The sequence below is a fragment of the Schistocerca americana genome, chromosome 1 (genome assembly GCF_021461395.2).
Source record: "Schistocerca americana isolate TAMUIC-IGC-003095 chromosome 1, iqSchAmer2.1, whole genome shotgun sequence".
NCBI classification, from domain to species: domain Eukaryota; kingdom Metazoa; phylum Arthropoda; class Insecta; order Orthoptera; family Acrididae; genus Schistocerca; species Schistocerca americana.
Window position 1 is genome coordinate 349521754 of NC_060119.1, and position 12239 is coordinate 349533992.

Consider the following 12239-nt stretch of genomic DNA (forward strand, 5'->3'; position numbering starts at 1 on the left):
CCAAATGGTTAATGTCTTTGCCTTTGGTGTGGGAAGACCAGGATTCAATTCCCAATACCTACACAGATTTTTTAATGAGGTAGGGAGGTATGGAAAGGGAGTTCACACAGCCCTTGTGAGGCAAAATGAGGAGCTGCTTGAACAAAGTGGCATCATATTTATCCACTGGCAATAACAGCTGAAGGGATTGGCAACATGCTGATCACATGTCCCACAATAGATCGTGATGCATACTGCCTTGAAGCTAGCAGTTGGCCATTCCAAAAAGGCCGAAGGTCTCATCTTGAGTGGTGTTTACTTGGAAAACATCATCAGCAATTTTTTTGTCCCCAGGAATCTCGGTCTTTCAGATGTAAGTAATATAGTAACAAATGTCTTATTTGCGAAGATGCATGTGGTAATTATGCCAATTTCACTTTCTGTTGTGGATTGGAGGCTGAAATGGCACAGAGGAAAGTCCCAAAGGCTCATTCCAAAATGTAAAACTATACTTGGCATTGGCCCCGATGTGAATGATATCCTCTAAAAACAAAATGTCACCCACATCTGTCTGATATAGCATAGTAGGAAACTACTGGTGTTAATCACATACAAATGCTGTGGTACCCTACACCCAATGAGTGATATGGCAGTCAATGGGTAAATAATTATGTGTATCAATTTATTAATACAAGGTATCTTGTCATAATGAAAGTGATGGAAGAAAGCATTTATAGCAAAAGAGTTTACTGTCAATATTAACAAACTAGATTATAGTAGACTAACAAACAACATGTTTAAAAGTTTTGCCCAAGGACACATTAATTTGCTAACACCAATAAAAACTAATGGCAAATGACTTCCTGAAACCTATGAGCACCCTTAAATACAATAAAGCATGTGTAGTAAACAGAAATGACAACAATTGTCAGCTGCCAAATTCCATTAGCATTATATGTCATTTACCAGCAGTATCATTATCAACAGCTGTTCCATGAATAAAAAATAAAATATCATCATTATAAACATTATCATGTAAAACACACTATTAACAAGTATTTGAATGTTTTTAAATGCCGTCTTCTTTCTTAATAGCTATCTGGATTTAGTTTCATAATTCTGCAAGACAAATTTGTTAGAAAAATACAGATACTAATTTAAAAAACATATGTCCAGAAAATTTTGTCACCATTTTTATGTTGATATAAAATAGTTCTTTTGTAAGAACAACTCCACAATAAAAATAGGATAGTAAAGTTAACATTCCTTCCCTTGTAACACACAACAAGAGCTGCATAGTCTGACATATTTAAAATGTTTCAATTCGTATACACAACAAATGTTAGTTAAGACAAAAAGACAATGACGACAGAGCACTACTCCACAGAATACAAACAATCAAATCTGTATATAAAACAAAAAATATGTTGCTCCAGACATGTCATATCCTCACAAATAATTAAAAAGAAATTAACAGATTTCACTTTGCCAAATACAAGCCATTGTGGAGAGTCTAATAGTGAGTATTTGGAATCATGTGCCTTTTGGAAATCCATTTACTATCAAAAGCATGACAATATTAGATATTTTTACTTGGTGCTGTCATCTCACAACTGCACGACGAGCATGAGTAACAGTATGAAAGCAGAATATAATGAATGTGTGAGTTATGTGCTCTTTTCCTAAGGCAATGAAACATGTAGAAGCAGTAAACACACACTTACAGATGATGAAATGCAGACATGCATATATAATCCTGTTGTAAAGCTTCAGTTATCATCTTCTAAGTACTGATCTGCTATGTGATGCAGTATTGACTCAAGTGCTGTCGACGAGGAGCTGCCAAACACTTGACGCCACATAAACTCATTTAGAAGTATTGCTCCAGCTTTCTTTGGCAAATCTCTTACTTCTTCACAGACAGCTACTAAGGCCTGCCAGATTGTCTCTATCAGGAAAAGAAATAATTTATTATGACACTGCCATACATTTACACTTACAAACATATGAACTTATGTACATTAATAGGCTTTAAAATTTCAATATTAATATGATCCTACAATTTGACTGCAAATGCTAATACAACAAACACATAGAAATATACATAGTAGCATCTGTCTTGGTGGCAGTAGTGCCTGGTAACATAATTTAGAGGGGGGAAAAAAATACTGCTGTAAAAAAAAGTTACCGACAGACAAAAATTGCAGAATGCTGTAACGACATACAAAACTATTACCCCATTCTGCAACAACAAATAAAAATTTTATGTTAGGTGCAGACTTAACACAAAGCTGCTTACAAACATAATGCATCACTAAAATTGCTCTTAATTATCAGACAATTTCTATCCCAATGACTTTCATAAAACAAAATTTGAAAATAAAATGCCTGTGATACTAGCCTGGTACTTCCAGGCAAATTTTAACATATCTGTCTCACTACACATGACAACGAAATCCTGTGATTTTTCTGCTTTTTCTATATATTTGAACAGTACTGCAACTCATTAAACACAATGAGACGCATATTATGTTTCATTTTATTTTGCTCAACATTACATTTTGGTCTTATTTAACACTAGCAGCATGCCACAGTGTTACTTGGGATTAAATAGCTATTTCTAAAGAAATGATAACGCTGAGACACGATTCATGCTTATGCACTACCTCAGACGTTCTCTCTTGAAGATATTAAGACGCGAGTCACTAACAGCCCAGCAAACCAGTGACATCAGAGGGGAAGGGGGAGGGGGAGGGGGACAGAGAGTGGGAGTGGGGCAGGAGGACGGGGAGGAGGAGGGAGGAGGATGAGGGGGGGGGGGGGGGGGGCAAGCAAATTTTGCGATGATGGGAGAAGCTGACAGAATACGAATCACCCACAACTCATTCATTTACTTAGAGAAAACATTTTTATGTGACCGAGTAGTGAATTACAAAACGTGCCAAAAAAGAGACTAAATAGATGCAACATGCCTAACACAGAAAAAATCACAGTTGCCTTGGTATGCATGGAGAGCCAGAAATCTACTGTAATATGATGACCATCCCCCAGAAACAGTGATATTTTTTAGAATAAAAAGGCAGTCTAGATGTTAATTCAGAGTATACACTAGCTCCAGTCCAAAGTTCATCCAAATCCGTCCAGCAGCTTCAGCATGAAGGAGTAACAAACATACTGCTCAACAAAGAGAGAAAATAAGTAATTTCTAGTTCAGCGTATTGCTAATACTAAGAATGGGAAGTCTTTTCCGAAATGAGTTTTTCTATTTTTGGCTAAATTTTTGAATCACTATACTTGCCGTTGGTGGGGAGGCTTGCATGCCTCAGCGACACAGATAGCCATATCGTAGGTGCAACCACAACGGTGGGGTATCTGTTGAGAGGCCACACAAACGTATGGTTCCTGAAGAGAGGCAGCAGCCTTTTCAGTAGTTGCAGGGGCAACAGTCTGGATGACTGACTGATCTGGCCTTGTAACATTAACCAAAACGGCCTTGCTGTGCTGGTACTGGGAACAGCTGAAAGCAAGGGGAAACTACGGCCGTAATTTTTCCCGAGGGCATGCAGCTTTACTGTATGGATAAATGATGATGCCGTCCTCTTGGGTAAAATATTCCGGAGGTAAAATAGTCCCCCATTCGGATCTCTGGGAGGGGGAGGGGAGGGGGGGGGACGACTACTCAGGAGGACGTCGTTATCACAAGAAAGAAAACTGGCATTCTACGGATCGGAGCGTGGAATGTCAGATCCCTTAATCGGGCAGGTAGGTTAGAAAATTTAAAAAGGGAAATGGATAGGTTAAAGTTAGATATAGTGGGAATTAGTGAAGTTCGGTGGCAGAAGGAACAAGACTTTTGGTCAGGTGAATACAGGGTTATAAATACAAAATCAAATAGGGGTAATGCAGGAGTAGGTTTAATAATGAATAAGAAAAATAGGAGTTTGGGTAAGCTACTACAAACAACATGTTGTTGTTGTTGTTGTTGTTGTTGTGGTCTTCAGTCCTGAGACTGGTTTGATGCAGCTCTCCATGCTACTCTATCCTGTGCAAGCTTCTTCAACTCCCAGTACCTACTGCAACCTACATCCTTCTGAATCTGCTTAGTGTATTCATCTCTTGGTCTCCCTCTACGATTTTTACCCTCCACGCTGCCCCCCAATGCTAAATTTGTGATCCCTTGATGCCTCAAAACATGTCCTACCAACCGATCCCTCCTAGTCAAGTTGTGCCACAAACTTCTCTTCTCCCCAATCCTATACAATACCTCCTCATTAGTTACGTGATCTACCCACCTTATCTTCAGCATTCTTCTGCAGCACCACATTTCAAAGGCTTCTATTCTCTTCTTGTCCAAGCTATTTATCGTCCATGTTTCACTTCCATACATGGCTACACTCCATACAAATGCTTTCAGAAACGACTTCCTGACATTTAAATCTATACTAGATGTTAACAAATTTCTCTTCTTCAGAAACGCTTTCCTTGCCATTGCCAGTCTACATTTTATATCCCCTCTACTATGACCATCATCAATTACTTTGCTCGCCAAATAGCAAAACTCCTTTACTACTTTAAGTGTCTCGTTTCCTAATCTAATCCCCTCAGCATCACCCGATTTAATTTGACTACATTCCATTATCCTCGTTTTGCTTTTGTTGATGTTCATCTTATATCCTCCTTTCAAGACACTGTCCATTCCGTTCAACTTCTCTTCCAAGTCCTTTGCTGTCTCTGACAGAATTACAATGTCATCGGCGAACCTCAAAGTTTTTATTTCTTCTCCATGGATTTTAATACCTACTCCGAATTTTTCTTTTGTTTCCTTTACTGCTTGCTCAATATACAGATTGAATAACATCGGGGAGAGGCTACAACCCTGTCTCACTCCTTTCCCAACCACTGCTTCCCTTTCATGCCCCTCCACTCTTATAACTGCTATCTGGTTTCTGTACAAATTGTAAAGAGCCTTTCGCTCCCTGTATTTTACCCCTGCCACCTTCAGAATTTGAAAGAGAGTATTCCAGTTAACATTGTCAAAAGCTTTCTCTAAGTCTACAAATGCTAGAAACGTAGGTTTGCCTTTTCTTAATCTTTCTTCTAAGATAAGTCATAAGGTTAGTATTGCCTCACGTGTTCCAACATTTCTACGGAATCCAAACTGATGTTCCCCGAGGTCCGCTTCTACCAGTTTTTCCATTCGTCTGTAAAGAATTCGCGTTAGTATTTTGCAACTGTGACTTATTGAACTGATAGTTCGGTAATTTTCACATCTGTCAACACCTGCATTCTTTGGGATTGGAATTATTATATTCTTCTTGAAGTCTGTGGGTATTTTGCCTGTCTCATACATCTTGCTCACCAGATGGTAGAGTTTTGACATGACTGACTCTCCCAAGGCCATCAGTAGTTCTAATGGGATGTTGTCTACTCCCGGGGCCTTGTTTCGACTCAGGTCTTTCAGTGCTCTGTCAAACTCTTCACGCAGTATCTTATCTCCCATTTCATCTTCATCTACATCCTCTTCCATTTCCATAATATTGTCCTCAAGTACATCGCCCTTGTATAAACCCTCTATATACTCCTTCCACCTTTCTGCCTTCCCTTCTTTGCTTAGAACTGGGTTTCCATCTGAGCTCTTGATATTCATACAAGTGGTTCTCTCCTCTCCAAAGGTCTCTTTAATTTTCCTGTAGGCAGTATCTATCTTACCCCTAGTGAGACAAGCCTCTACATCCTTACATTTGTCCTCTAGCCATCCCTGCTTAGCCATTTTGCACTTCCTGTCGATCTCATTTTTGAGACGTTTGTATTCCTTTTTGCCTACTTCATTTACTGCATTTTTATATTTTCTCCTTTCATCAATTAAATTCAATATTTCTTCTGTTACCCAAGGATTTCTATTAGCCCTCATCTTTTTACCTACTTGATCCTCTGCTGCCTTCACTACTTCATCCCTCAGAGCTACCCATTCTTCTTCTACTGTATTTTTTTCCCCCACTCCTGTCAATTGTTCCCTTATGCTCTCCCTGAAACTCTGTACAACCTCTGGTTCTTTCAGTTTATCCAGGTCCCATCTCCTTAAATTCCCGCCTTTTTGCAGTTTCTTCAGTTTCAATCTGCAGTTCATAACCAATAGATTGTGGTCAGAATCCACATCTGCCCCTGGAAATGTCTTACAATTTAAAACCTGGTTCCTAAATCTCTGTCTTATCATTATGTAATCTATCTGATACCTTTTAGTACCTCCAGGATTCTTCCAGGTATACAACCTTCTTTCATGATTCTTGAACCAAGTGTTAGCTATGATTAAGTTATGCTCTGTGCAAAATTCTACCAGGCGGCTTCCTCTTTCATTTCTTAGCCCCAATCCATATTCACCTACTATGTTTCCTTCTCTTCCTTTTTCCTACTGTCGAATTCCAGTCACCCATGACTATTAAATTTTCGTCTCCCTTCACTACCTGAATAATTTCTTTTATCTCGTCATACGAGGTGCGGCTAGAAAAAAACCGGACTGATGCTGGAAAAAACATCTGTTTACAATTATTTACAATTTCATGTTATCTCCTTCAATGTACTCCCCTCCTGGGTCTCTACACCGCTCCATACGAATTTTCCACTGTTCATAGCAATGCTGCAGATCATTTTCGGTAAGTCGATACATTACTTCCATCGCTTTTTATTTTACTGCTTCAACAGTCTCAAATCTAGTTCCTTTCAAAGCTGACTTGACTTTAGGGAAAAGAAAAAAGTCACAGGGGGCCAAATCAGGTGAGTAGGGTGGATGATCTAAGATGGGAATGTTGTGTTTTGCCAAAAACGTCTTCACTGACAACGCACTGTGAGCTGGGGCATTGTCTTGGTGAAGGATCCATGACTTTTTTCTCCACAAATCATTCCGTTTTCTCCGTACTCGCTCACGTAGGGTAGCCAGGACGCTAATGTAGTAATGCTGATTCACTGTTTGTCCCTCTGGTACCCAATCAATGTGCACAATCCCTTTGATGTAAAAAAAAAAAAAAAAAAAAACAATCATCACTGCCTTGAATTTCGATTTTGACATTCGTGCTTTTTTTTGTCGTGGAGAACCAGGAGTTTTCCAATGCATTGATTTTGTAAGAAGGTGGGATCACTTTCAATGTTTTCCAGGATGTCAGAACAAATCATTCTTCGGCGTTCCTTCTGTTCAATTTTGAGACACTTTGGAACCATTTTTGAACACACTTTGTTCATGTTGAAACTTTCATGAAGAATCTGCCTAACACTTTCCTTGTCAACTCCTGTTAACTCAGACACTGCTCTGATTGTTAAACGGCGATCTTGTCGAACAAGTTTACCGATTTTTTCAATGTTTGCATCAGTTTTTGTTGACAATGGTCTGCCAGTGCGAGTGTCATCACTGGTGTCTTCGCGGCCATCTTTAAATCGTTTAAACCACTCCAACACTTGTGTTCGCGATAAACAATCATCGCCGTACACTTGTTGCAACATTACAAACGTTTCACTTGCAGATTTTCCTAGTTTGAATCAAAATTTGATGTTAACACGCTGTTCTTTCTGTACACTCAACATTTTCCGATGCACAGATAAAACGTCAACTACTTAAAACAGACGCCACGGGCAGACTGAGTGCAGGAGGCAGATGAAACTCGAGCAGTAGGCGGAGCGAGAGTCACGTGACAGGCCACGCGACTTTCAGCCTTATTGCATTCGTTTTATTGTTTCACCAGTACTAGTCCGGTTTTTTTCTAGCCACACCTCGTACATTTCATCAATTTCTTCATCATCTGCAGAGCTAGTTGGCATATAAACTTGTACTACTGTAGTAGGCATGGGCTTTGTGTCTATCTTGGCCACAATAATGCGTTCACTATGCTGTTGGTAGTAGCTTACCCGCATTCCTATTTTCCTATTCATCATTAAACCTACTCCTGCATTACCCCTATTTGATTTTGAATTTATAACCCTGTAATCACCTGACCAAAAGTCTTGTTCCTCCTGCCACCGAACTCACTAATTCCCACTATATCTAACTTTAACCTATCAATTTCCCTTTTTAAATTTTCTAACCTACCTGCCCGGTTAAGGGATCTGACATTCCACGCTCCGATCCGTAGAATGCCAGTTTTCTTTCACCTGATAACGACGTCCTCTTGAGTAGTCCCCGCCCGGAGATCCGAATGGGGGACTATTTTACCTCCGGAATATTTTACCCAAGAGGACGCCATCATCATTTAATCATACAGTAAAGCTGCATGTCCTCGGGAAAAATTACGGCTGTAGTTTCCCCTTGCTTTCAGCCGTTCGCAGTACCAGCACAGCAAGGCCGTTTTGGTTAATGTTACAAGGCCAGATCAGTCAATCATCCAGACTGTTGCCCCTGCAACTACTGAAAAGGCTGCTGCCCCTCTTCAGGAACCACATGTTTGTCTGGCCTCTCAACAGATACCCCTCCGTTGTGGTTGCACCTACGGTACGGCCATCTGTATCGCTGAGGCACGCAAGCCTCCCCACCAACGGCAAGGTCTATAGTACGTGGGGGGGTGGGACAAACAACATAGGGAACGCATTATTGTGGCCAAGATAGACACGAAGCCCACACCTACAACAGTAGTACAAGTTTATATGCCAACTAGCTCTGCAGATGAAGAAGAAATTGATGAAATGTATGATGAGATAAAAGAAATTATTCAGGTAGTGAAGGGAGACGAAAATTTAATAGTCATGGGTGATTGGAATTCGAGAGTAGGCAAAGGGAGAGAAGGAAACATAGTAGGTGAATATGGATTGGGGCTAAGAAATGAAAGAGGAAGCCGCCTGGTAGAATTTTGCGCACAGCATAACTTAATCATAGCTAACACTTGGTTCAAGAATCATGAAAGAAGGTTGTATACATGGAAGAACCCTGGAGATACTAGAAGATATCAGATAGAATATATAATGGTAAGACAGAGATTTAGGAACCAGGTTTTAAATTGTAAGACATTTCCAGGGGCAGATGTGGACTCCGACCACAATCTATTGGTTATGAACTGTAGATTAAAACTGAAGAAACTGCAAAGAGGTGGGAATTTGAGGAGATGAGACCTGGATAAACTGAAGGAACCAGAGGTTGCAGAGAGTTTCAGGAAGAGCATAAAGGAACAATTGACAAGAATGGGGGAAAGAAATACAGTAGAAGAAGAATGGGTTGCTTTGAGGGATGAAGTAGTGAAGGCAGCAGAGGATCAAGTAGGTAAAAAGACGAGGGCTAGTAGAAATCCTTGGGTGACAGAAGAAATACTGAATTTAATTGATGAAAGGAGAAATTATAAAAATGCAGTAAATGAAGCAGGTAAAAAGGAATACAAACGTCCCAAACATGAGAACAACAAAAAGTGTAAAATGGCTAAGCAGGTGTGGCTAGAGGACAAATGTAAGGATGTAGAGGCTTACCTCACTAGGGGTAAGATAGATACTGCCTACAGGAAAATTAAAGAGACCTTTGGAGAAAAGAGAACCACTTGTATGAATATCAAGACCTCAGATGGAAACCCAGTTCTAAGCAAAGAAGGGAAAGCAGAAAGGTGGAAGGAGTATATAGAGGGACTATACAAGGGCGATGTTCTTGAGGACAATTATGGAAATGGAAAAGGATACAGATGAAGATGAAATGGGAGATATGATACTGCGTGAAGAATTTGATAGGGCACTAAAAGACCTACGTCGAAACAAGGCCCCGGGAGTAGACAACATCCCATTAGAACTACTGACAGCCTTGGGAGAGCCAGTCCTGACAAAACTCTACCATCTGGTGAGCAAGACGTATGAGACAGGCGAAATACCCACAGACTTCAAGAAGAATATAATAATTCCAATCCCAAAGAAAGCAGGCGTTGACAGATGTGGAAATTACCAAACTATCAGTTTAATAAGTCACAGCAGCAAAATACTAACACGAATTCTTTACAGACGAATGGAAAAACTGGTAGAAACCGACCTCGGGGAAGATCAGTTTGGATTCCGTAGAAATATCGGAACACGTGAGGCAATACTGACCTTACAACTTATCTTAGAAGCTAGATTAAGAAAAGGCAAACCTACGTTTCTAGCATTTGTAGACTTAGAGAAAGCTTTTGACAATGTTGACTGGAATATGCTCTTTCAAATTCTGAAGGTGGCAGGGGTACAATACAGGGAGCGAAAGGCTATTTACAATTTGTACAGAAACCAGATGGCAATTATAAGAGTCGAGGGGCATGAAAGAGAAGCAGTGGTTGGGAAGGGAGTGAGACAGGGTTGTCTCCCCGATGTTATTCAATCTGTATATTGAGCAAGCAGTACAGGAAACAAAAGAAAAGTTCGGAGTAGGTATTAAAATCCATGGAGAAGAAATAAAAACTTTGAGGTTCGCCGATGACATAGTAATTCTGTCAGAGACAGCAAAGGACTTGGAAGAGCAGCTGAACGGAATGGACAGTGTCTTGAAGGTAGGATATAAGATGAACATCAACAAAAGCAAAACGAGGATAATGGAATGTAGTCAGATTAAGTCGGGCGATGCTGAGGGATTTAGATTAGGAAATGAGACACATAAAGTAGTAAATGAGTTTTGCTATTTGGCGAGCAAAGTAATTGATGATGGTCATAGTAGAGGGGATATAAAATGTAGACTGGCAATGGCAAGGAAAGCGTTTCTGAAGAAGAGAAATTTGTTAACATCTAGTATAGATTTAAATGTCAGGAAGTCGTTTCTGAAAGCATTTGTATGGAGTGTAGCCATGTATGGAAGTGAAACATGGACGATAAATAGCTTGGACAAGAAGAGAATAGAAGCCTTTGAAATGTGGTGTTACAGAAGAATGCTGAAGATTAGATGGGTAGATCAAGTAACTAATGAAGAGGTATTGAATAGGATTGGGGAGAAGAGGAGTTTGTGGCACAACTTGACAAGAAGAAGGGCTCGGTTGGTAGGACATGTTCTGAGGCATAAAGGGATCACCAATTTAGTACTGGAGGGCAGAGTGGAGGGTAAAAATCATAGAAGGAGACCAAGAGATGAAAACACTAAGCAGATTCAGAAGGATGTAGGCTGCAGTACGTATTGGGAGATGAAGAAGCTTGCACAGGATAGAGTAGCATGGAGAGCTGCATCAAACCAGTCTCAGGACTGAAGACCACAACAACAACATACTGAAAGGAGAATGTACATCATTCTTTAAGGTAACTGGAAAGCTATTTGGGACAAGTTTCTATTTCTTAGACCACAAAAACATTTATCCATTTCCAAACAATACTGAACAAGTCAATACTGAAGCTTATGTGTCAAAACTGGTGGGTATCCAATAGCTTTTTAGAGGAATGGGAGACTCTATATAACCTTTGACTTCAATGCCTGGCACATTTGTTATTTTTGCTTTAAAATGCCATACTTTAAATTTTCTAACCTGAAAAAATGCGAAATATAAATAACAACAACAACACTGATTGTAAAGTAAATAATGGAGAAACTTTTCTGATTTTATTTCTCAGACAGAAACAGGTTTTGTACAGGGTACAAAATTATGCACAATTTAACTTTTAAAAATGGTGGCTAGTTCTTACAGTCATGGAGAGAAGACAAAAGTGCAACTTTATAATCATGTAATAGTGTCATACAAACAAATTAAGGACAGACTTACTTAATTTAGAGCCTGAAATAGGATTTCAAATATATACCACAATGTGTTGTACATTGCAGTGACTGTAGGGGAAAAAAAGGGGGGGGGGGTTTGTTCACAAGTAATCACAGCACTAGCATGATGAGCTGCCAGCTCAACAATGACTTCTGTACAACTGTTTCTACCAATTATTAGCAGCACTTAACTTGTGAGAAAACTGGGCAATGAAATTTGGAATGGGAATAAAATATTGACACATTAACAAAGAGTGATACACCCCGGCATTTTTCCAATACATGAGCCTGTTTCCTAATGAACTATGGTGTGATTCCACAATTTAAGATTAATTTGAATAACAAATCAACTTGGGACATTTTAGAACTACAATGCAAGGTGAATGTTTTTATGACCGACAAGAATTTGAAGGAGGACCTTTGGCTGACTGTCCTTACACTTAACCAACATGACCATCAAGCTGTAGCCAAAGGGGTATGGCATCAATTCCTACAAGTGATAAAATGTGTGAATGAAAAAATACCTTGAAGAGAGAGGACACACTGAACTTGTCTGTGGGCAACACATACCATACCCTTGATTTACTCCATATTAAAACTGCTAACA

General features: G+C 39.6%; 1 protein-coding gene across 1 annotated transcript in view; it reads right to left on the reverse strand.

Moving 5' to 3' along the window:
• Nucleotides 1-1390: 1390 nt before the first annotated feature.
• LOC124599560 overlaps nucleotides 1391-12239 on the reverse strand; it is a 28771-nt gene continuing 17922 nt past the window's right edge. The window contains exon 6 of the mRNA XM_047136087.1: nucleotides 1391-1927. Within this exon, the coding sequence (XP_046992043.1) occupies nucleotides 1749-1927 (179 nt within the window). The 3' untranslated portion in view covers nucleotides 1391-1748. The remainder of the gene's footprint in view (nucleotides 1928-12239) is intronic.